The sequence below is a fragment of the Chiloscyllium plagiosum genome, unplaced genomic scaffold (genome assembly GCF_037043375.1).
Source record: "Chiloscyllium plagiosum isolate Xiang-an unplaced genomic scaffold, Cpla_swu_hap1 HiC_scaffold_10, whole genome shotgun sequence".
Lineage (NCBI taxonomy): Eukaryota > Metazoa > Chordata > Chondrichthyes > Orectolobiformes > Hemiscylliidae > Chiloscyllium > Chiloscyllium plagiosum.
The window spans coordinates 26,869,939-26,897,108 of record NW_028270148.1 but is presented as its reverse complement, the minus strand read 5'-3'; the positions used below and the strand labels follow the sequence as shown (position 1 = coordinate 26,897,108).

The window sequence follows — 27,170 nt, the reverse complement described above, 5'->3', positions numbered from 1 at the left end:
TATAGTTCCTAACTTACCTGACCATAAGTGCAGTCCATCAAATCCATAGGAGTAAAGGTCATCTCCAACGCCATTCCCTCCCCATCCCTCACCCCCTCCAGGGCATGGTGAGTAACCATCTGTTGAAGCCCAACCGACTCGAAGATGTGTGGCTTCTGTTGTCACAAAGGGGTCAACATGGTCCACGATTAGTTCATAATACCACTTCTTGTATTGGGCAGCACCCTCACTTATTCCCAGAAAGACATTGGGCCTCATACTGAAAACAGAAAACAAATGCATCGTACTTCTTCATCAGAGAAAACTTCATCTCAATTTTTGTAAAATGCTAACCCGCATTTGAACACAACAATTCCACTATCATCTGCCTGTTGGAGAAGTGGTATATGTGAGATTTGAGATGTAACCTGATTACAATAAGTTTGCAACCCCAGTAATTCACCATCTAAAACTTTGAGGCTGTAAGATGACACTATTGGAAAATCCTTCCCACCCACCAGGAGAGGGTGGTACATCAATCAGGAAAATGTCAGTAGCATCATTGCATTGTATGTTAGTACTCTTCACTGCGGGATACCAAAATGGCTCATGGTGGGGGATATGCAAGATCCATAGTAAGTCTCCATCGTTTAAATGATGGATTTATCTTAAAATTTCCTTCTCCAACAAAGCAACCAATATTTTTGGTTCCTGGTCCCAATCATTCTCTGTTCACTTCTGCAATTTTTCAAACCTGATCAAACCCATTTCCTGGATGTCACTTTTTGGAATTCTTTGCTCTTGCAATTTTAAAAAGTAGCTTTGTACAATGTTGATTCGGCCATGGCTGGAGTACTGTGTGCAACCTTGGTCACCACACTATAGGAAGGATATGACTGCACTAGAGAGTCATGAAGTCATACGCCATGGAAACAGACCTTTTATCCAATCAGTCCACGCCAACCATAATCCCAAACTAAACTAGTCCCACTTGCCTGCATTTTGTCCATATCCCTCCAAACGTCCCTCTTTAAATGTATGCTCCCTAGTCTTGAAATCCCCAATCCTAAGGAAAAGACACTTGCATTCATCCTATGCATATGCCTCATGAACTTATAAGGTCACTTCTCAACCTCCCATGCTCCAGTGAAAAATGTCCAGCCTATCCAACCTCTCCTTATAACTCAAGCCCTCCAATTCTGGGAACATCCTGGTAACTCTCTTCAAAACCTTCTCCAGGATAATAGTATCCTTCCCCTTACAGGGAGACCAGAACTGGATGCAGCACTCCACAAGAGGCCTCATCAACGTCCTGTACAAGCTCATCATAATGAGAGGGTGCAGAAAAGACTCATCTTCCTCTTCTCCAATATCTTCCAACCCCATCCTTGAGTGAACCGGACAGCTTTAGAATGTCAATGCTCATCCAGGTGTACAGATACCTTTTCAAGATAGTGCAGACACCATGGATGCTGGGTCTTTCAGTGATATCCAGAGAGGAGCAAGCTCTACTTGAGGGACACCATAGGGGCAAGGTAGATAGTTAATGAGGTCTGTTTGGTAAGATACAGTAAGTACATTCGCTGGGCCTCATGGTGAAAACCACAATGCAATTCACACTTAGTAGAAAAATACATAAGATTCAATCCTCCACATACTTCTAAAACCTGAAAACATTTATGTCTGCTGTTATTACAGGCTGGACCTACTCTTAAATGTTCACATCTAGTAATATGAAAAGTTAGATAAGCAGTGACAACTTGAGAACATTAAGGAAAATCTTATTTATCTCTGAGCATGGAGACACTGTGACACATACTGATGCTTGCTTGAAAATGGAGTGCTCCAATATGGCTGTATATTCATATACAAGTGTTACTATATTGTTAACGCTGGTTCTTCCCTCTGGAGGTTTGCCATGAGTGCTGCCTGCACATGCACAAGCACCCATCCCACCTGCCCCTTCAACAACCTCCGCCACCTCCTTCCCCCTCAGCAGCTGCATTAGTCCCTGCTAATCCTAGTAAGCTGCTGACAACAGGCATGAAGTTCCTCAACTCATGAACACATACTTGTGGGTGATAGCCCTGCCAATTATCCCCTCACATCAATACAATCTCCAAGCAAGTGAGCTGGCTGAGGAAATGAGCTGAGGAAATGGAATGCCAGTCAATCATATGAAAGTCCACGTAGGCCCCTTTTCTTATAATTCAGACCTGTATTTTAAATGGCATCTGTCCCGCAGGAGAATCACAACTGTATTTGTAATTAATTTAAAAATATCAATATATTGGCTTGCTATGTTTGTGGCATTTAAAAGAACAGTAATTGTGAATGTAGATCACTGAGGTGATTTTAATGTTACCTGCTGACATGGTTGATGAGTCGTGTTTGGAGCAGTAGGTCTCTTCCTGGTAGCAGGTTGTCACATATTAGATGCTGGTTAGATCGCACAGCAACTCTGTGACACACACACAGAGAGCATAACACATCTAAAACCTTAGAGGACAAGAAAATTAATTATGTGGAGTCTGCCTTTCTCCATTTGTCATTTACCACAACGTGTAGATATTCACAAAACTCATGGTTCTGAATAACCGTCTCAAGGTGCATATTTATTCCACATCTGGACATTTTGAAAACTTACTGGAATAAAAGACCTTCAGAAGTGCAAAGATACCGGCTGCTGTTCAAAGGCACTTGTTGAAACCTGTAGAAGCTCAAATTACTCTTGCACATCTATTCAGAAAAATCGGTTCATTTGATCACTAACTTAGGAGCCTATTACAAAAACTTCAACAAGCAATATCAATTTGGCCCATCATAATTGCAACTAAAATAGAGAATTTGTGAAAAAGAATACACAGTAAAAGTGTATTAAAAACTGGCTGCATATAGACTTAAAAATGAGGTAAGACACCAACTTTCAATGTAGGGTTGTAAATCCATCACCTGGGTGAATTCTGCACCCCCGTATCCACAATGAGGCACTGTGGTGAATGAGATTTTTAAATTCATGTTGTTCTAACCAGCCAGGAGACAAACTCAGAACTTATTTAGAGGTTTCAAGAATCTCTAGAAAGCAGGAGTTGTCTGACTGGCATTAACAGCAAAGGCAGGCAGCAGCCATATTGGACACTGCCGCTGCTGTGGTGATTAGAGCAGGCAGCTCCTGGCAAGACCCTGGAGGCAAAATGAGTCAAGACAGCAGAGATAGAAAAGAAGGTTAGGAACCATGATTATGTCAGTGCTAGGTAGCCGCACATATTAGATTTCAGGGCATCTCTGACGGAATGTCAAAACTGACAGGCTGTGCACTAAATGCACAGGACAAGCCCCTCAGGGAAGTTAAAAAGCCATTAAGTGGTGACAAACAAGTGATCATTGCATTCACCTCCAATGGCTCTTTGAAAATTCAAAACTGTCCTGAAGTTGTTTGGATCACAAGAGAATTGCAGAGCCTCAATTATCAAGCATGCTTGTACTTGGTCCTGACCCTGTGGCCTTTCAAACATCCAGTCCACATCAGGTGAAGCTCATCAAATTTACTCTTATTGAAATTCTACAAATTCTGGAATGTACACATCAGACTTTTACAGAATTTGACCACTTGACCCAGTATGTCTGTGCCAGGCTTCTGATATTGTTCTTCAACTAGATCCACAACCCTCCCTTTTCCTTACATCATTCCAACTTCTGTGATCAGTTCCTTTTACTTGCACTGTTGTTACAATATTAATATTCAGCTCTTTCTGGCACATAATAAACATTCTGGCCATATTGGTAGCCACTGTTTCTGCATTGCCACTAGTCAATATCCCTTCCCAATAGCATTGTGAGTGCAACTATACCATGTGGACTCAGCGGTTCAAGACATCTCACCACCACATTTTCAAGGGCAAGTAAGGATTGTAAACAAATGCTGGCTGTGCTACCAACATCCCTTGATTTTTTTTTTTAACTCCATTAAATGGAATTTAGAGCATTAGGTCTAAGTACTGTGCTAATTTCCTGCAGATATATTTAGATCTGATGGGGGTGGATATCCCTTGCACATTGTCATTGGCAAATGCAACGCTTAAAGCTTCCTTACAGCCTTCGAGGTAAAGGTACTCTGAAAGTTAAAGTAATCAGGAAGCCAATGGCAACCCAGCCCAATCAAATAAATACCTCAGCAACCTCAGATGTAGGGCCTGAATTAGGATTAACTCCATTAGACTATAAGATGGTACAGTATGGGAGCATAAATAGGCCATTCAGTTCATCGGGTCGACTCCACCACACAATGAGACCATGACTGATCTGATAATCATCAACTCCACTTTCTTGCCTTTTCCCCATAACCTTTTATTCCCTTACTGATTAAAAATCTGTCCATTTTAACCTTGTATATACTAAATGACCCAGACTTGATAGCTCTTTGTGGTAAACAATGCCTCAGGCTCACTATCCTCTGACAGAAGAAATTCACCCTTATCTCTTTCCTAATTAGGTGACCCCTTACTCTGAGATTATTCCCTCTTGGGGCATAAAATCACAGATTTAATACAAAGTACAGTAACGAAACAATTGAACTGATTATTGATGGTTTTATTATATTTATGTCAAAGCATAAAATGTAGAAATAAAAATTGCATGTTATCAACATTGTGCAAGATATAATTGATTAGCCCACCTTATTTTTCTGTGCCATTTCATAAGAGTTGGGAATTTTATCAAAAATTATAATACAATAACAATATGATACCTGACCTGTGTTATGTAATAAGTAAGGAGGTTGACTCGCCCTTCAATTCATTTTAATCATGTCCCTTTTGGAAGACCTGAAGCAGTTGTCAGGCATTTAGGGTATGGAAGGGAGAAGAGTTGACATGGTAATGACATAGGTCAGAAGTGTGATGGAATACTCTCCAATTCTCAAAAACACTCAAGAAGCTGACACCATCCAGTTAAAGTAACACTTTTATCCATCATCTTCAATAGTTAGTCTCTTCATCACTCACAAAAGGGGCAGCAGTGTGTACTACCTACAAGATGCGTTGTAGGAAATCACCAAGGCCCACTGACACCACCTTTCAAACCCGCAACCTCTACTGCCTAGTAGAAAAGGACAGAAGACACAAGGGAACACCACCATTGTCCTAATTTGGAACAATACTGCTGCTCTTTCACAGTAGCTGCGTCAAAATCCTGGAACTTCCTTCCCAATGGCACTGTGGATATCCTTAAATCCAAAGGACCACAGCAGTTCAAGAAGGGAGCTCATCACCACTTTCTCCAGGGAATTAGGTAATGAAAGCTGTTGTAGCCAGCAATGCCATCATCCGGAAATGAATGAAAGCATGTTCTCAGCAGCCTCCTGGTAGCTACTACAGGATCGCATATCAGAGAGACTAAAACAGACATTAGGCGCAGGAAGTTCATGGTTTTGAAGGGCTTATGGGGGAAATAATATTCCAATCTTCTTTAATAAGTTAAAGTCAAAAGAAATGTAACAATCTTCTAATAATAAACAAGCTAACATGCCAGTAAATATCCTAACGCTATGTTATAAATCATTCCATCACTTAAAATACGTGAAAATATTCCACTATTAGACTTTACTTGGAATTCTACATTTTAAAAAAGCAAAATTTATGTAAGATGATTTTCTCTGCCAATATTCATAACAAAATACTAAATAACTATGTTTCATAAATATAATTACAATTTCACAATAAGTCTTCACCGCATATGGTCTTAAAAATTTATCAATGTGCCTTTTCACAGAGTAAAATAATTAGCAATACAAAAATAAATGAAAACATACCTTATGATTCCTTCCATGTTTATCTAGCAAGGAAATTATAGACTTAATGTGCCCTTCCTTGATAATGTTCAAAGCTTCAGGACTTTCCACAAGTACACAGTGTAAAACTTCAAGGATTCCTGTTGGTAAAAATTAAAATCAGCTAGTTCAATGAATGCTTCATTTTACTATATTTTGTTAAGACTGTTATTATTTTCCTCTCTCTATTACATGCCATCATCTGCCAAAAGAACAGAAAGAACCAGCCAACCTCCCATCAGTGCAACTGTATTAGAGTGATTTTTCTCTCTATATCTTTTGCCTGCATTGGGAAGCAGCCACCTAACTTTGGAGCCCGCCTTCATGATTTATCTGAGATGAGTACTTTATTGGCAGGGAACTGAACCAATCCTGTAAACACAGAATGAAACTATTTGGCTCAGTATCACTCTTTAGCAGAGCCATCCAACTTGTCTCTCACCCTGCCACCATTCCCCACTTTTCCCAACAACACTCCTCCCACTCTTTAATCGTGACTCTGCAGCTTTTTGTTTCACTCTTTCTAGCATTTATCTAATCCCCTTTCAAATATCATTATTGAATCTGCTTTCACCACCTTTCAGGCAGTAATTCCAGGTCACAATTTGCTATGCAAAAAAAGAGCATTCCTCACCCTGCTTCTGGCTCTTTTGCCAATCACCTTAAATCTGTAGTCTCCTAGTTAACAATTTTTTTGCTGACACAAACAGTTTTACTTCACTTGCTCTATAAAAACCGCACAATATTGGACAAATCAAATTCCCTTTTAGCCTTTGCCCTAGGCTGAGTAGCCCCAGCTTATTCAGGTTCTCAGTATTACTGACGTTCCTCATTTCTGGTCCCTTGCCAGTAAAGCTAACAGCTTGTTGGTTCAGCCACATAATTTAAACACAAAAGAAAACCCAAAAAATGACTAATGTTTGCTTTCCTTTGAGACATTTTGTGCGAAGGTTAGCACAATGTCTGTTTTATTGCAGGGAACAGATGAACTTGATGGTATTGCCATTAAAATATAAAATAAAGTATGTCCATGAGAATTATTGAATTCAATTCCTGACATACGCTTTAATGTAATTTAAGCATGTAAGTCAACCACAAGAAAAACAAACCATAGCGAAAGGAGGAATATCTCTATAACAGATTAGGACCTTAAGGATCAAATATTTATATTATGTTTTTGTTCTTAGATTATTGTTCACTGTGTAGCTTTTTTTCCCCAAGGAAAATGACAGCATTTTCAATAAGACCTCTCTTCATCAAAAGGTTCATAGACATACTCAAGAAAAAAAATGTCCTACACTACAGGGAATCAAATTGCTTTAGTGTGACGTGCTTGGAAAGCATTAAGCATTAGCCAACCACAGAGAATAATAATGTGTAAAAAAGAGGAGGAAAAAATGTTTCATGCACACATGGAATCCTCATTAAAAACCTCAATTCCTGATGACAGCTTTATTATTGCATGTGTAAATCCCATTAGTTATAAAAAGCTAAATCAGTTTATATCTAATTGCTTAAATGATTTTCAAGATTAATAATGCTAATCAATCGAGCATTATTTGCTGGAAACCTCTTCCATTTGCCCTAAACTGCAATTTTGATAAACAACAATTTCATTCCCATTTAAAGCATGTTACTCCTGACCTAAATGGTACACACTTACACAGACTCATTACAACTGACCATTGTCAGCCTACAGCAAGAACAATACATAAGTCAAGCCTGAAATCTGCTGCATGCCTTTCCACTATTCACTTGACTATCTTAATCAATTTGACAACTTCAGAAATACCAATTTTGCTTCATGTTAACTGACTTGTTTAGCATCATATCTGATGAAAGAAATGGGCTTGTGCCATAAAATTGAAATAACTTCGCCATGACTCACGAGGGCAGTGCCTGGAAATCAAGTGCCACTCTTCCTAGAGACATTGCAAATGTGAAAATCTGATTAAACTGACTAATCTCACCTAACCTTTGAATTCAGGTTGTAAGAATAAGTGCATCAGGATTTTATCATTAAGAAAAAATAATTATTTATTGCAATCAGACAGGTTTAATCAATAACAAGAAAGAAACATGAATTGCTAACATATGCTCAATAAGTTAGATTCTATCCCTTTTAAACATTTCCATACAAACAGACACACAAAGAAACCAGACACAAATATTATGGGTGGGGAAGGAACAAAAATGTCAGTGAAGTATAGATCTGACAGCAGTCCAGGTTACAGGTCTGGGGAGGGGGTTGCGGTACAATGATTCAGTGGTTAGCACTCCTGCCTCAAGCGCCCGAGACCTGGATTTGATCCCACCCTTGGGTGACTGTGTAGAGTTAGCATATTCTCCCTGTGTCGATGTGGCTTTCCCTCAGGGGCTCTGCTTTCCTCCCACAGTTGAAAGATGTGGTTAGGTGGATTGGCCATGCTAAATTGCCTAAAGTGTACAGGGATGAGTAGACGAGTTGGATTAGCCATGGGAATTGCAAGGTTACAAGGATTGGGTGGGATGTGCTTCGGAGGATCGGTATGGAGTCAATGGGCCAAATGGCCTGTTTCCATAATGTAGGGATTCTATTCGTTTGTTTTCTTCCAATTTGTTTTACCTCTTTGATAAGGACACTAGGTTGTGGATACCACAACTCATAATCTTTCATTCACTGGTTGAAGATTCACCTTTGCAGTATATTTCAAAATGGTTTTCCTCCCTTTCCTTTTGAGAGAGCAGTTTTTAGAGAGAAAGAGAAAAAGCTGCTTGGAATTTTGTTTTACTTCTCTACGAACATAGGGAAAGATGGAAAGAGAAATAAATGCTTTCGCTTTCACGACCTGGATGTTTCTGCTGTATTGACCAGACAGAGAGCTGTAACAACTCACACACAAAACAGTCATGAAGTTTCTATGCTGAGTACCCTGAATTCACACAATTAATCCTGGTTGAAACACCAAAGGTCTATCACTGGGCAAAACTCCTCTGAACACACAGCCATGGAGCTGAGGTGTCCAGCAGCCTTCCCACTGCATTTTTAAAGTCAGCAACATATCCTTCCACAGTCTTTGGTTTAACATAGTATATTTCCCCATTTTTTTAGTCCAAATGTAAAACTAGTCTTTACAACTTGGAAAGAAAAATAATCACCATGCAGTTTGAAATGGAAAGGTGCTTTTTAATTATGTTACTCTTTAACTACTTTGTCCTTTACCACCACTGCTCCCACAGATCACGACATAACATGTTATGTACATGTCCTAATTATTCCCACACTTTGGGAAATAAAGAAGGTGCAAGTACTAAACAGTCAAGAACAAGACACCAGTCATAGAGATGTACAGCACAGAAAAAAATCCTTTGGTCCAACTTGTCCATGCAGACCAGATATCCTAAATTAATCTAATTCCATTTGCTAGCATGTGGCCTGTAATCCTCTAAACCTTTCCTATTCACATACACATACGGGTGTCTTTGAAATGTTGTAATTGTACTGGCCTCCACCACCTCCTCGGTCAGCTCATGCAACACTCTCAGCGTGAAAGAGTTGCCCATTAGCTTTCTTCTAAATCTTTCCCCTCTCACCTTAAACTTATGTCTTCTAGTTTCGGACTCCCCCAAGACATTGGCTATTCACCCTATCCATGCCCCTTGTGGTTTTATAAACATCTATAAGATCACTCCCCAGTCTATTCAGCCTCTCCCTATAGCTCAAACCCTCCAACCTGGGTAGCATCCTTGTAGATCTTTTCTGAACACTTCCAAGCTTCACAACATCCTTCCTATAGCAGGCAGACCAGAATTGAATGCAGAATTCCAAAAGTGGTCTAACCAATGACCCGTACAGCCACAACATGACCTCCCAACCCCTATACTCAATGCACTGACCAATAAAGGCAAGCGTACCAAACACTTTCCTCACTACCCTGTCTGCCTGCAACTCTGTTTTCAAGGAAATATGAACCTGCATCCCAAGGTCTCTTTGTTTGGCAAAACTTCCCAGAACCTTACCATTAAGTGTATAAGTCCTGCTTTGATTTGCCTTACCAAAGTGCAACACCTCACATTTATCTAAAATAAATACCATCTGCCACTCCTCAGCCCATTTGGCCATCTGATCAAGGTTCCATTGTACTCTGAGGTAACTTTCTTCACTGTCCACTTAACCACCAATTTTTTGATTTTATTTATTTGATTTATTATTGTCACATATATGTAGGTATAGTGAAAAGTATTGTTTTGCATGCAGTACTGGCAGATCATGTCATACAAAGTGCATCTGAGTAACAGAACAGAGCAAAGAATGAATTATTATGGCTGCAGTGATGGTACAGAAAGAGTTAGATCAACATTGAATTTGAAATTTGAGAGGTCCATTCAGAAGTCTAATAACAGTGGAGAAGGAGCTGTTCTTGAATCTGTTGTTGCTTGTGTTTAAACTTTTGTATTTTTTTCCCTGACAGAAGAGGTTGGGAGAGATTATAACCAGGGTGGGAGGCATCTTTGATTATGTTAGCTGCCTTTCCGAGGCTGTGAGAAGTGTGGATGGAGTCAATAGATATTGGTGCCATCTGCAATCTTATTAAACAAACCTTCTATATTCACTTCAAAATCATTTATATAAATGACAAAAAGCAGAACTGATAATTATGACACACCTGGCAACATATAAATCACATGACAATGGAAACCTGGCAACCACTATGTTTCCTCAATTTGCCCAGTCAAAACTTTAGTTATAGGAGTGGCCAGTAAGAAGATGGTATGTGGAAGGTTTAATTTAAGAGTGGCCTGTGCAACTACTCTTGTAGCAACTGCCTGTCAATCTACTGCCTTCTATCATTCAAAAGGATGTTCTTCGGATAAACATAAAACTTAGCAATTTTGAGAAGATTTGTCGCTCAGGTTGATGATAAGTATGTAAGTTAGCTCGCTGAGCTTGAAGGTTTGTTTTCAGACGTTTCGTCACCATACTAGGTAACAGCATCAGTGACAGTCAACGATGATGTTACCTAGTGTGGTGCCAAAATGTCTGAAAACAAACCTTCAAGCTCAGCGAGCTAACTTACATACTTAATAAACATAAAACTCTTTATAATGAAGTATAGAGTCACGGAATCATACAGCACGGAAACAGACCCTTCAGTCCAAGCAGTCCACGCCAAACATAATCCCAAACTAATCTAGTCCTACATGCCTGCACTTGGCCTATATCCCTCCAAATATTTCTTATTCATTTTATTATATGGAACAGACTTTATTCACATACAACAAAAGTGATCAATATGCACAATACAAAGGAGAAGCTCTGAATTTCTGTACCTGAGCTCCCAAACTAATTCTGAAAAACCCTCCTTATTTATATATTCAATGTTTACAGGTATTTTTCAAGAACATTCTTGGATCTTTTGAAGAGTAGCTCATTGGTGCAATCTCAATTGTTTCCTTTGAGGATACATTCCATAAAGAATTACCTGTGCTTGGATGTTTTGAAGAACAGTTTATTGTCATCCATCCAAATCTCGATTGTTTAGTCTTTCTGCTTACATTTATTAAAGTGGCCACTAAAGTCATACAGTAATTGCTCATGGTTGACCTCACTCCATTTAATTCTGTGCACAAGCATTTGTTGATAATAATCAAACATTTGGGGTGCAATGAGATCAATCCTTTCCCAATCTGTGTCATCATAGAAACCCGAATGTGATTTGATACAAGGTAGTTTGGTTATCAGCCCTTAACTCCTCATCATGTATTCAACCTGCCCAACATATATTTTCAGAACAATGACATACACAGGTCTGACAGAAGTTTGGAGGCTGTTTCTAGTTTTGTCTGCTGCAAATTCCACCAGAGCATATTTCCAGGTTTAGTTGGACATAACTCTCCATTAGGCTTGGACAACAGCCAAGCAAATTGCAAAACAACAGGGTCCTAGAGAAACCCGTATCACAGCCATTTTCATGCTGAACTGAAACTCCACAGTATCAGAGGTTCCCCACCTTTTCTCCAAATGAATGACCAAGGTCAAGCCCTTAGATTTGTTCTGTTCAAATCTTATAGGCAATGAATTTCAAAGTAATGCATTCTAACCCCTAAAGAAATAGTTGTCAGCATAGAAATGATGATATAAAGAATTTGTCTTTAACAAAGGGGCAGAATAGTGCAATGGGTTAGAACAGTATCATTTCACTTGAATTTGAGTTCATACCAGCATGATGAATATCAGCTCTCCCAAGGATACTATGTGAAAGGAGTTCAATTGCTACCAAACATAAATCACTGTAAAAAGTCATGAGGAATCTTCTCAATGGGTTATTCATGTTATATGCACTGGGACCGGGCAATTTACGAAACAGTGCTCATCTCAACAGCACAGTGGTAAAACAGTTAAATGGCCAAATCCATTGTACAATACTCTTGTATTACATGTTACCTCCTTTAAATATGCACACAAAATCAAAGGTTAGTCAGAAAGTCATTGCAAGCAAATCCTAAAAGACGTGTTCCATTTCTCCTCAATATATTGAAGAAAAGCACACTCGCCCCACCAGCTAATGTCAGTGAAAATGCCGTGGAATTCTAAAGGACTGTTTCCAGAGCAGAGTGTGCCAGAAAGCTCCCTAATAGAGTGACACCACTCAGCTTGCTCCAATAAAATGGTGCATAAGCAACCATTGGACTCTTCCCTCATTCCAAGCACAAAACCGATTTTTTTTTAATCTGTCATGTCAGTAAAACTTTGTTTGCTGAAACCAGTTACAGTTACCAGCACATCTAATGCAGTCACCTGACAGCACCATCCACAGAGGCAGAAGCAATGGGGATAACTCCAATAGGAAGTAATTATAGTTGACCTTGACAAGCCTTGAAGTCACACAATCTTGTGTCGCTCCCAAGGTTTGTTTAATATAAATCTTGTTCTCCCTTCTGAAAATCCATATTCTCCTGAACTATAAACCCTTAAGCAAAACTCCTAGATTAATTACATGAGCAGAAATGTTGAACAACAACTTGCATTTATAGAACTATCCAAACCAGAAAAATAGCCAAAGATATTTCACATAGGATTAAAGATATCCACCAAATGCTGTGAAAAGGAAATCTGGGAAAGAGTGATCAAAAGCTTGGTTAAAGAAGTGGTGTGTACGGAGGTACTTAAAGGAAAGAGAGCAGCACAAGTGTTTTCAGAAGGGAATCCAGTGCATTAGGGCTGAAAATACAAGAGAAAGATGAAATGTAAGGGAGAAAAGGGAGAAGGAGGTGAAGCATGTGAGTCTTGAGTAAAAAAAAAACAATTTGATAGCTTATAACTGATGAGGGAGATAGAGGGGTACAAACCCAGGGAGAGATTTAAATATGAGGACGAGAATTTTAAATCAGAGGCATAGTGCCATTAGCTAAGAGTGTGATGATTTGTAGTTCCATGCAGCAGTAGATAATATTCATGCAGCACAATCTTACAGGAGCTGCTGTTTTCAAAAGAGTGAAAGCTGTAAAGGAACTGGAATAGTCAAGTCTAGAAAATTCACGAGAGCTAAGACACTGCCTGAGAGTGTCAAGATCAATCATTAGGTTTTATGCATTTGAATAATTATAGATTACCTTTGGCAAAAACAAAAAAAAGAAGCAAACAGCTGCATTTAAGAAAGTGAAACCCTATTTGCTCTAGCAAGCAAATTCGCCCATAAACCACCAACAGTAACAGGCACAATTTTGCACTGAGGCAGCATTTCTAAAGGTCGAAGGAGTTTTATATATATATGCTAGTAATGTGGCCAATCTGTTCCCTCAAACAATGTAGCATGTATACTAAATAAATTATTTTCTGTACTCACTGAAGAACACCACAAAATAGTCATGACAATATTCATAAAGGGAGGGTTCAATGGTGGGGACAGTGCATCATGATGGCTGGCAGAACTAAAATGTAGACCTGGGATTCAGGAGGTAATGTGGAGTAGTGAAAGCTTTTAAAAAAAAAGTTGGGTGGGTACATTTGGGAGTTCAAAACTGATGGGATAGAAAGAGGGTGCAAGGCTGTTTGGGGGAGGTCACATAAATTGATAGAGTGAGATTGTTACTCAGCAGAAGGTGATGGTGGAGGGTTGTTTTTCAGACTGGAGGCCTGTGACCAGTGCAGTGTCTCAAGGATCAGTGATGGGTCCTCTACTTTTTGTCATTTACATAAATGATTTGGATGCGAGCATAAGAGGTACAGTCAGTAAGTTTACAGATGACACCAAAATTGGAGGTGAACTAGACAGAGAAGAGGGTTACCTCAGGTTACAACAGGATCTTGACCAGATGGGCCAATGGGCTGAGAAGTGGCAGATGGAGTTTAATTCAGATAAATGCAAGGTGCTGCATTTTGGGAAAGCAAATCTTAGCAGGACTTATACACTTCATGGTAAGGTCCTAGGGAGTGTTGCTGAACAAAGAGACCTGGGAGCGCAGGTTCATAGCTCCTTGAAAGTGGAGTCGCAGGTAGATAGGATAGTGAAGAAGGCGTTTGATATGCTTTCTTTCATTGGTCAGAATATTGAGTACAGGAGTTGGGAGGTCATGCTGCGGCTGTACGGGACATTGGCTAGGCCACTGTTGGAATATTGCGTGCAATTCTGGTCTCCTTCCTATCGGAAAAATGTTGTGAAACTTGAAAGGATTCAGAAACGATTTACAAGGATGTTGTCAGGGTTGGAGGATTTGAGCTATAGGTAGAGGCTGAACATGCTGGGGCTCTTTTCCCTGGAGCGTCGGAGGCTGAGGGGTGACCTTATAGAGGTTTACAAAATTATGAGGGGCATGGATAGGGTAAATAGGCAAAGTTTTTTCCCTGGGGTCGGGGAATCCAGAGGCTATAGGTTTAAGGTGAGAGGGGAAAGATATAAAAGAGACCTAAGAGGCAGCTTTTTCACACACAGGGTGGTACGTGTATGGAATGAGCTGCCAGAGGAAGTGGTGGACGCTAGTACAATTGCAACATTTAAGAGGCATTTGGATGGGTATATGAATAGGAAAGGTTTGGAGGGATATGGGCCGGGTGCTGATGGGTGGGACTAGATTAGGTTGGGATATCTGGTCGGCATGGACAGGTTGGACTGAAGGGTCTGTTTCCATGCTGTACATCTCTATGACTCTATGACTCTAAATAGTGAAATATGCTCCTTCCATCCCCCTCCCAATTGCAAATGCACAATGAAATGCACAAGGGATTCCCCTTAAATGCCGCTTCAGACTGAATGACTAAAGTTTTCCTGACAGGTGGAGAATGATGTACAGCCTCCTCCTATGATTAAAGGAACAGCCACCATGATTCCCATGGCAATGTGTTGGTCTACATTCTTTCCTTAGCTTTCAGTATAATCATATTCAGAATAACGCAGACAATTTATCCTCTGAAAAGCCAATTCGGCCAATTCTTGACTTTGGCCCAAATGTTCCTGTAAATCAGCACAACAGCCTCGCCATTCATCTGAAATTGGCATTGAGTGGCCTGAACAAGTTTCTGGTTTGGCCACATTTGAACATCATCGGGGAGTTGTGTCTGCCATTGGAGTATTCCATTGCTGACTGCATGAAGGTTTTGGGGCATTTCTTGAATGGACACCAAAAGTTCCTTTAAGATCAGTGATTGGGTCATTGACCATTTATTATGAATGGGTGAAAGTGCACTGTGCATGCTCTGCATAGTTGTGCATTGAAGTGACAAATTAATGCCATGAACAACATATATTCTCTATATTTAAGCAGATGCCTACCAAAAACACACAAGTATGTTCCACTCCCTTTTAAGGGCTCACTTGAAAATTGCACCAACCAGGCCTTGTGTATCAATGGAGAAACCAGGGATCCTCTACTCTTCCAATAATCCTCTCCTGATGGCCTGGCTCCCAGGTCAGAAACAGTCAGCTCACCAGTCAAAATCACTCTCTGTACCTTTTAGCAATGGACCAATGTTAATTTATCAAAGATAAATCAAAACATAATTGCTAAACAAAATCCAGCAATGAAATTATGCAAATTTCACAGGCATGCTGGCACATCTTTGAATGATACTTTCCAGTAAAAGCATATGCTACATTTTTGTAATTTGTCCAGCAAAGCCTGGACAACATGAATGCTTGGGCTGATAAGTAGCAAGAAATATTTACGTGACACAAGTGGCAATAACCATATCCAATAAAAGAGAATACACTGATCTCCCCTTGACGTGCTATCAACATCCTGGGGTTTATCAGTGACCAGAAACTAAGCTGATCCATCTATATAAACACCATTGCATCAGCAACAGATCAGAAGCAAGGAATTCTGTGGTGAATAACTCAACACATGATTCACCAAAACATTGCCATTAACTACAAAGCACAAGTCAGGTGTATGATAGAATAATATACTATATATATTTAATAATAATGCAAGTTCTCCTAGAAACACATTACAATATATACAGGGTTAAACTCCCGGACACAGACACTGTGTAACATATATAGGGTTAAATTCCCCTTTACACCCGCTGTGTGCAGAGGAACCCTGATTATCCGGCATTCGCTATCCAAACATCGGATTATCCATCAAAATCATAAGGTCCTGATGCTTGGCGAAACTATGTTATCCGGCATCCGATTATCCAGAATTCAATTAATCAAACAAAATAGCCCCCGCTCGTGTCCTTTGGATAATCGATGTTCCTCTGTAATATCAGCAGGGCTAAACTCTACTTGAAGAGAGTAGCTCCAACAACACTCAATAAGTACAGCAGCATCCTGATCAAAACAATCTTCTTGAATGGCACCTCATCCACCACCTTTAACATTCAATCCCTACTTGACAATTGTACAGGAACAGCTGTGCACACTATCTACAAGAGACACTGTATCACCTCATCCATGTTCCTTCAATTGTAAGTTCCAAATCGACAATGTCTACCATCTGCATGAACAAAGGTAGCCAATGTATGGGAACATCTCCACTCACAGATTCCTCTCCAAGCCATACACTAGTCTAACTTGGACTATATTGTCACTCCTTCACTGTTGTAGATTCAAAATCCTGAAACTTGCTTCTTCACGGCACTCTGGGTGTTCCAAACCTGCCATGGGCTGCAATTCACCTCTACCTTCTCAAGGGAAATTAGTGATGGACAATAAATGCTGACCTAGCCAGTGAGAGTCAAATTTTGTGAACAAATAAAATAAAAATTGCAAGAGTTCATACATACCAGAAGAAGCTTCTAATCTTTCTAGTCTGCTGATCAACCAGTCCAAGGAACCAGAAAATTGGGCACAGTTTTTGCGATTGCCTCTGATCAGGGCAGCTAAAGACAGATGGGACAAGATTAGGTCATAACTTTATATATGTTTATGTCCTCAAAAAGCATTTCTCTCAATGGGAACATTAACAATTTTCATTCATATACAATGGCACTTCAGACCAGAATATCAGAGACCAGTCCACAAAAGGAAAATAGGTAATAGAGTGTGTCAGATAAAGATCTGCATTGTCAAATAACCATTTGGTTTGCCCACAAACAATAATCATTGTGACTTACAAAAATAACAATCTTGTTAGACAACACGATGACAAACAAACTCTGAAGCACAGGATATGTAATGTGTCTGAAACAGTTTGCACTCCTGGTGCAACATGTGGTCCAATAAAATATAATTCAGTTTTGGTTAATCAGAAAGTGGTCAAACTTCATAATTTACGAAAAAGTCCTCAATGCATGATGCCAACATTCATTTGCTTGCAAGTCTATTTCAATGAGATAAAGATGCTTTGTCGTCATGATAAACAATTTGTGTTGCTAACATTTGTTTTCTACATGTAGCAAACATGTTAGGAATATACTCAGATTCCATAGGCTATTTGCAATGGTTTACCTACATGCCTCTAAATAATGACTATTTACTGAATCTCTTTGCCTTTTAATTCTTCAGCACACCAGCAATGCATGTGGTAGTATTTATTTTAATGCGACCTTTTTTGTCAAGCATTGCTAATAAATTAGCTAATAAATTGGTTGCTTGTGCACTTTTAGCAATGACAGTTAAACATCACAAGGCAAAAATTGTGTTTTGGCTCTTCCACATCAGAAACATTGTAAAGACCAGCTTTGTGTACTGTATTGATTGAAGGCAGATGGATTTGGAATTTGAGGAGTGCTTTGTTCTCAAATGCAGACTGAAGACAATTACAGCAGTACCTAATGCAATCATTGTTTACATATATGTATGTATAAGCATTATGTATATGTGTATACTCAAAAATAAAACAGATAATTACTGGCAAAGAAGACAAGCTCCATCACATTTCCAAGAAACTCATTAGCACACAACACGTTACTTCATATTCTCCTTCCAAGGTTGCACCCATCTTCATTCCAGTCAATACGATGGTGAATCTAGTACTGTAGGAGGGTTTTATGGGACCTCAAAGCCCATGATGCATGCAGGAAGAGGGCCATCAACATCCACTATATGGAAATATTTCACAAAATTAAGGTCCTACTTATTGACCAGCTCAATCTAATTTACAACCTCCTTTAACAAAGAACAAATAAACTAACAGCGCAGGAACAGACCCTTCGACCCTCCAAACCTGTACCATTCCAGATCCTCTATCAAAACCTGTCACCTATTTTCTAAGGACCTGTATACCTCTGCTCCCTGCCCGTTCATGTATCTGTCTAGACACATCTTAAATGACTCTATTGTTCCCGCCCCTACCACCTCCACTGGCAACGCATTCCAGACACCCACCACCCTCTGCATGAAGAACTTTCCACGTATATCTCCCCTAAACTTTGCCCCTCTCACTTTGAACTCGTGACCCCTAGTAATTGAGTCCTCCACTCTGGGAAAAAGTTTCTTGCTATCCACCCTGTCTACACGTCTCATGAATTTGTAAGCCTCAATCAGGTCACCCCTCAACCTCTTTCTTTCCAATGAAAATAATCCTAATCAACTCAACCTCATGAGCTCAAACTGAGAGGGGAAAGGTTTAGGGGAGATATGCGTGGAAAGTTCTTTACACAGAGAGTGGTAGAAGCCTGGAACACATTGCCAGCAAAGGTGGTTAGAGGTGGAAACAATAGCATCATTTAAGATGTATCTAGACAGATACATGAATGGACAGGGAGCAAAGGGATACAGACCTTTAAAAAATAGGCAACAGGTTTAGATAGAGGAACTGGAGCGGTGCAGGCTTGGAGGACCGAAGGGCCTGCTCCTATGCTATAATTTTCTTTGTTTTTATTCTGTCCTCATAGCTAGCACCCTCCATACCAGGCAACATCCTGGTGAAAAAAAAGAGCTTTGACAAAGGGTCAGTTAGACTCGAAACGTCAGCCCTTTTCTCTCCTTACAGATGCTGCCAGGCCTGCTGAGATTTTCCAGCATTTTCTCTCTTTGGGTTCAACATCCTGTTGAGACTCCTCTGCGCCATCTCCAAAGCATCCACATCCTTTTGGTAATATGGTGACCAGAACTGCATGTAGTATTCCAAATGTGGTCGAACCAAAGTCCTATACAACTGTAACATGACCTGCCAACTCTTGTACTCAATACCCCATGTGATGGACGAAAGCATGTCGTATGCCTTCTTGAACACTCTACTGACCTGTGTTGAAAATGTGTTGCTGGAAAAGCGCAGCAGGTCAGGCAGCATCCAGGGAACAGGAGAATCGACGTTTCGGGCATAAGCCCTTTCCTGAAGAAGGGCTTATGCCCGAAACGTCGATTCTCCTGTTCCCTGGATGCTGCCTGACCTGCTGCGCTTTTCCAGCAACACATTTTCAGCTCTGATCTCCAGCATCTGCAGACCTCATTTTCTCCTACTGACCTGTGTTGCCACCTTCAGGGAACAATGGACCTGAACACACAGATTTTGCTGTACATCAATGTTCCCCAGGACTTTTCCATTTACTGTATAGATCGCTCTTGAATTGGATCTTCCAAAATGCATCACCTCGCATTTGTCCTGATTCAACTCCATCTGCCATTTCTTTGCCGAATTCTCCAATCTACCTATATTCTGCTGTATTCTCTATCAGTCCCTTTCACTATCTGCTACTCCACCAATCTTAGTGTCATCTGCAAACTTGCTAATGAGGCAACCTACACCTTCCTCCAAATCATTTATGTAGATCACAAGCAACAGTAGACCCAACATGAACTCCTGTGGCACACCACTGGTCACAGGTCTCCTTCCACTACTACTCTGTCTCCTGTGGCACAACCAGTTCTCTATCTATCCAGCTAGAACACCCTGGAACCCATGCAACTTCACCTTCTCCATCAGCCTACCATGGGGAACTTTATCAAGCGCCTTACTGAAGTCCATTAATACGACATCTACACCCTTTCCCTCATCAATCAATTTTGTCACCTCTTTGAAGAATTCTAATAGGTTTGTAAGACATGACCTTCCATGCTGCCTATCACTGATATGCCCATTTTCTTCCAAATGGGTGTACAGGGGAACCTCGATTATCTGAACGAGATGGGCTGATTTTGTTCGGATACTAAGGGATACTATTTCATTCGGATAATCGATTATTTGGTTAAATGGTTAAATGCCTTTCCTCTGGGGCTCAGAGTTTTTAAAGTCTGCTCCTCGTTCAGGAGACTGCAGAAGCACACAGCGCGCAAGACCCTGACCCTGCCCCCGCCACTGCCCCTGCCCCCATCAAACACCCACCCCCACCCAACTGTCCAACACCACCCCCCCGTCTGCCCCCCATCCCTGTCCAGCACTGCCCCTGCCCCCTCATCCCTGCCCAGAATTACCCCTCCTCTGCCCACCCGACCCCCCCCCATCCCCGTCCAGCACTGTCCCCACCTCCTCTCTGGGGCAGCCGGACTGGGCACCAACAATAAGACTGCTGCTTCTGCTGTCTTTGTGGTGTAAGTCTCCAAACACACACACACCTTTTTACTGCAACTTTTTGACAGGTTCCACCTCTGCCCTGTACAGGACAATGTTGTTCAGATTATTTGAGGGGTTGGGGGGGGTGTTGTTTATGGTGCACCCCTCTGTAGAGCTCCAGGGAAAGTGTGGGGAGAGAGAGGGTGGGAGGTCGGTCATTTGGAGACGGTGCCTGGTTAATCACTGTAAACAAAAGATGTGATCAGAATTGGAAATATGTCTTTGATGTAGTCTATTGGGACCTTGAGATCTCCTTCAGATAATTCAATTTTCGGATAATTGGTATTCAGTAATCGAGCTTCCTCTTTCTAGCCTATCCCTTAATATCTTCTCCAGTAGCTTCTCTACCACTGACGTCAGGCTCACAGTTCTATAATTACCTGGACTATTCCTGCTACCCTCCTTAAACAAGGGGACAACATTAGCAATTCTCCAATCCTCTGGGCCCTTCCCCGTATTCAAGAATGCCGCCAAGATATCTGTTAAAGCCCTAGCTATTTCCACAACGTTCCCTAAGATTCAATGTAATTTTGAAAATGATTAAAGTGATTTGGATTGCTGTTATAATTATTGATTTAAATTATCAAGTGAAAAAGATTGCGCGTAAATCTACTGAAATGAATATATCAACTGGAAATAAAAGATCAAAAACATCCACCTTACCAAGTAATTCATACAGAGAATTTAGAATTGCTCTCCACGACTCTCCTGCTTCCTTCCCAGCTACATCTGTAAAATGGGCTGCACTGCTATACACGTTGAGATGATCAATGCACTCAAGAACTAGATTAATCATTCCCTGCAAGTGAATGTATGAAGATAAATTTGCAGATCACGGTATATTGAATTTTCAGCATTTTTTTATATGGGTTGTTCTATGCCAATAAAACTTTGGTATTATTATCACAAAAACGATTTGACAGGTTTTCAAATCAAATAGAAATGAGCTGTATATTGTACATTCGATTCTTTTGCAGTTAACTTATTAACATAACCTCAGATTAAATCATCCGAAGATTAATAATGGGAGTCAAATGCCTCTAAAGGAGAGCTGCTTACCTCTTCCTGGAAGAGATTTTGTCTGTTCTTCAATGCTCTCAATCTGTTCTGTCTCTCTTCATGTTCCAGATGTTCATCGGGTGGCTGAAAGTAACCAATCAGATCCCGCAAGCTCAGGCTGACTGACTCAATGGGCAAATCGATAGCTGTGGACTTCCCTTTTTTATTGAGAGCATCGAGGCCCCTGAAAATACAGCCAAATATTAGCCACAAAAATAAATCCTAATGTCAATGATCATGATGATTGTTTTAAACTTTCATCACGTGAACTTGCTGCCAGAACAATTTGTCAAGTTGATAAAAATTGATAGAAATTCACTTCTTTCATGAAGCAGAATTTTGGTCAATCAGAAGTTTTCAAAGTACTCAATGAAGCTGTAGCAAATTCTAATTAGAAAAAAAAAAGCCTGACGATTCTTTTGACAAGCCCCAAATTTTGTGACAGTAGTTTGAGGACATGTGTGGAGCACTTGCTGGGTTAAGGTTAGGGTTCGGGTTAGGGGCAGGGTTGGGGTTAGGGTAGGGTTCCTGCCTGACATGTCTCTAATTAACCTGCGTGCGCTTGTTTCATTTGAAAACAAAGGTGATTCCTATGATACTCTCATCAGTACAATGTGGACCCTATCAGGGCTCCTTTTTCCTTCAGTGTATTTGACCTTGGACAGAAAGAAAAAGGGTTTAATAAGGCAGGTGATTCTACGCTTTATAAATTGAGACAGTACAAAAGCTAGGAAATCACAGTGAAACTTTGGAAAACACTAGTACAGCTTCAATTGGAATGCTGCAACAAATTCTGGGCTCCACACTTTAGGAAGGATCCGAAGGCACTGCAGAGACTGCAGAAGGTTTCACAAGAATCATTCCAGAAATAAGAGACTTCAGTTATGCTGATGGTTTGGCAAAATTAGAACAGTTCTCCCTCAAGAAGAAAGGTTAAGAGGATACTTGGCAGACATGTCTGTCCGAACAGAGACAGAAAGGAAAAACCTTCTACTGGTGCAAAGCTCAATAACCAAAGGGCAACAATTTAAAGAGACAGCATATCAAGAAGCTATCTTTATGCAGGAACGGGTTGGGTTCTGGAATGCACTGCCTCAATGTGATGGACAGAGATTGAATTGTGATCTTCAATAGGGAATTGGATTATTATCTGAAGAAAAATAATTTGTTGGGCTGTGGGGAAAAAACAGGGAAGGGTACTAGCAGAGTTGCTCTCACAGAGAGACAGTATGGATACAATGGGCCAAATGGTCTGCTTCTGTGTTATGATTTTCTGGCTCTAAGTCACATATCTGCAGGTCATACTAAAGGAGGTTTGACCAGAAATTCTGCTGGTGAGAGCATCATGAGAACCAGCTTCCTATCGAATGGGAGGGGAAAGCTGAGTAATAATTGGCACCAGAAACTGCAGAAAGAAAAGAGACAACAATACTAACAGCATTAGAAAAGTGCCTGATAAATTTTGCATTTAGAGACATCCAAATAACTGAGGTGAAGGATTTAAAAGTCTATCTCCAACATAAAAGTAAAGCCCTGCTTTTATTTTCTTCCCTTCCTCTAGTCAGTCACTCATTCAATTAATAAAACGCAAGTGCATAGCAACACTAGCATTCTCAACAGGTGTCGTGATGGAGCCTCTGGAGATCTGTCTTCACTGCATTCCCACTGGGGAAATAATTAGAAATATCAGATTATACCTTCAGTCAGGGGAAGTGTGAAGACAAAATGCATGGAGAATATTTGAATTACACATTGTAAGAGTTAATCAAAATCAGGTATGATTGATACTATAATGAGTTCTGGCAGCTTGTTGGTATGAGGTAGATTAAAGAAGTTGGAGAGATGAGAATTTACAGGTTTATGGAGCTAATGATTCATTTCGCAAAGCAAATGTGTTGTGTTTGGATATTTGAAGCATTTAATTATATGTGACATCCTGTACAAATCCCTGATGAAGGGTTTATGCCCAAAACGTCGACTCTCCTGCTCCTCGGACGCTGCCTAACCTGCTGTGCTTTTCCAGCGCCACATTTTTCGATCCTGTACAAATTGCCTTACAAGTCTAAGCGGCCAGTCCTCTGACAGACAAGTCTTCTGTCTCTTACTACAACTGGGACTACTGCTGGCTATCCCCTGTCTGCTTCCTGGCAAGGCCCCATTGTATACAAAGCTGTGAAAGAACACACAGAAGTAACTTTGGACACTACAGTCAACTTGTACTGGCAACCTCTTCCATTCTGCTTCAAGGTTTCCATCTCCAAGTTCATAGGGAGAGGAATGCCGAATAGAATATTGATTGCGCCTATGTGGGGAGAGCTCAACTACCCGAGCTCCCATGGTAACTCACAAATTAGTATCTGAGGTGAAGCTTAAAAGAATGTGATCGCTTTAAAAAACTCAAGGACATCCTGAAATGAATTGTCAAAAACACAGCTACTGCATATATTTAGAATATGTAAACCACCCATTTTCTATTTTTATTGTGTATTGAGCCTCTGCAGTGTTGATCAGATGTTGAGAAGACATTATGCAAATATTATCCCATGAACATTTTAATGAAACTTTAGTAAATGTAGTGCTTGCCCAGCCAATAAACTGTAGGCATCACAGGCAGTTTTGCCTACAAATGCAACCAAAAGCCACATGCCATAGTGTCTTATTCTGTAGTACAAGTGTCATGGCACATCAGTCCAAGAGGTATCAAGCAACATATTAATGAAGCCTAGAATTTACTGTTGGCGACATTAGTACACAAATGGTTAATGCATTAATATGAATTTGCTGCCTGCAGTTTTGACAGAGGGATTGAACCATGATGAATAAATTGATATCTTTCAAACACTGAACAGAGATATGTTATAGAAAAGCAATAAAATGTTAGGAATACATGTATACTTATGGATTATGAAAAACCGAAATATGGATTGATTTGAACATTTCTGGGTTAAAGAAGGTTTAACTTTTCTCTCTCTCTCTCTCTCTCTGTGAGACTCCCAGTTAGCAAGAGACATGCCTTAAGGCAAAACCAACGAAAAGCTCTCTCTCTGAGTGAAATACTTTGAAAACCTGATGAAGTTTCAAATCTCAGGTCTCCTAACAATTGCCCACTGAATATGAAATCTGGTCTGAAGACCGTCCATCATTCTGTAGCTGTCAGCAATTTGATTTCATTAAAGGAATCAAAGGAACTAGGAGAAATCAATGCATTCTAGTTTATGAATTTTTACATTTGACCAACAGTGGAATTGTACCTTTCTCGCCTATTTTTTCCTGACCCTGAATAATTCTGCAAAGTTGTGTTATCTTGTCTTGTCTGTGAATTACTCTGTGGGTTTGGGGTTAAGGGGATATCGTTTAAGTCTGAATAATAGCATCACAGAATTAATAGAGTCAAAAACAGCACAGTAAAAGCCCTTCAAGCCATCAGGTGATCCAAGAGATGACTTGGAGTTGTGGGATTCTAGAAAACTGCTTTAAATCTGCTCTGGTGCTACTGTACATGTTTATAAGAACCAACTCATACTCAAAAGAAAGCATACCTAATAAACCTGTTGAAGAGAAACACTGTGCTGCGGATAACCCGGGCTGTCCTTGATTCTTCATGCTGGGAACGTGAAAGAGTTAAGCCATCATCCATGTGGCCTTCATGATGCATTATGGCCTAAATGAAAAACATTTTTATTCCAGTCAGATCTCAACAATTTATGTTTGCACCTGTTGCCTTATTTTGTTTCTCTGATTACAGAGGAATCTGCAAATAAACATTATCACATCATCAGAAGACTGTGGTGGTCTTCCTAGGTAAAAACAAGGACTGCAGATGCTGGAAACCAGAGTCTAGATTAGAGTGGTGCTGGAAAAGCACAGCAGGTCAGGCAGCATCCGAGGGACAGGAAAATTGATGTTTCGGGCAAAAGCCCTTCACCAGGAATAGAGCCTCTATTTCTGATGAAGGGCTTTTGCCCAAAACGTCGATTTTCCTGCTCCTCAGATGCTGCCAGACCTGCTGTGCTTTTCCAGCACCACTCTAATTTAGCGATGGTCTTCCTGCCACACCACCAATTGACATCCTTTTACATGGGTGATTCGGTCCTGCTTAGAAGCTTCATCCTTCCAATAAGACTTTCAAATGTAGAAACAGAAGTAGACCACTCAGCACATCCAGAATGTTCCACCATTCAATGAGGTCATGGCTGAACTGATAATCCTCAACTTCACTTTCCTCACAACCGACAATTCCCTTACTGATTAAAAGATTATCTGTCTCAGAATATTCTTGATGACAGCTTCAATGGCCCTCTGCAGTAAAGAACTTCACAGATTCACTACCTGCTCAGAGAAAAAATTCCTTTTCATCACCATCTTAAATGTGTAATCACTCATTCGGAGGTTATGCTGTCTGGTCGAGACTCCCTCACAAGATGAAACAGTCTTTCTGCATCTAATCTGTCATGTATTAATTGTATGTTTTAATAAGGTTGCCTGCCATTCTTCTATATTCCAACAAGTACAGGCCCAATCTACTCAACCCCTTCTCATAAAGATAGTCCTTCTAAAGCTGGTATCAGCCCAGTGAATCTTTTCTGGACTGCTCATAATATCAGGAAATCTTTCATTCAATAACTGGTCATAGTATTCCAATTGTGGTCTGACTAGTGATTTGTATAGATTTAGCAAAACCTTCCTACTTTTACAGCCCATTCCTTTTGAAATTAAGGCTAACATTGCATTTGCCTTCCCTATTACCCACTGAACTTGGATGCTAGCCTTTTTGTGATTCATGGATGAAAACTCCCAAATCCCGCTGTCCCTTTGTTTGCTGTGGTCTTTCTCCATTTAAATAATATTCAGCTCTTCTATTCTTCCTGCCCAACCTACATTTCCCCATTCTATCTGTCAAGTTTCTGTCCGCTCACTTAACCTGTTTCTATCTATCTGTAGACTCTTTGGGTCATCCTCACCACTTGCTTTCCCACCTATTTTGAGTCATCCACAAACTTGGCTATAATGCATTTACTTTCATCATTCAAGTCATGAACATATGTTGCAAATAATTAAAGCCCCAGCACTGATAACAGTGGCACAGCACTAGTTACAGGTTGCCATTCTGAAAATGTTCACATTCTCCTAACTCTGTTTTCTGGTAGGTCGTCCCTCATTTATCCATGTCAATACATTACCTCGAACACCATCAGTTTTTATCTTATTGAGTAGTCTAATAAGTGATACCTATCATTGTACAGTGAGTGGCAGAATCGTTAAGAGTATTGATATGTAGAGAGATCTGGATGTGTAGATCCACAGATCACTGAAAGTGACAGAGCAGGTAGATAAGATAGTAAAAAAGGCCTATGACATGGAACGGGCATTGAGTATAAGGATAGAC

At 40.3% G+C, this 27,170-nt stretch overlaps 1 protein-coding gene across 1 annotated transcript in view; it reads right to left on the bottom strand.

Annotated features, from left to right (window-relative positions):
* ryr2a (ryanodine receptor 2a (cardiac)) overlaps positions 1-27,170 on the bottom strand; it is a 769,474-nt gene that overhangs the window by 391,990 nt on the left and 350,314 nt on the right. Inside the window, exons 12-18 of the mRNA XM_087991236.1 lie at positions 25,324-25,445; positions 21,785-21,968; positions 21,389-21,524; positions 17,016-17,111; positions 5,789-5,907; positions 2,345-2,478; positions 18-259 (exon numbers count right to left, since the gene is read on the bottom strand). Of these exons, the coding sequence (XP_087847362.1) occupies positions 18-259; positions 2,345-2,478; positions 5,789-5,907; positions 17,016-17,111; positions 21,389-21,524; positions 21,785-21,968; positions 25,324-25,445 (1,033 nt within the window). The remainder of the gene's footprint in view (positions 1-17; positions 260-2,344; positions 2,479-5,788; positions 5,908-17,015; positions 17,112-21,388; positions 21,525-21,784; positions 21,969-25,323; positions 25,446-27,170) is intronic.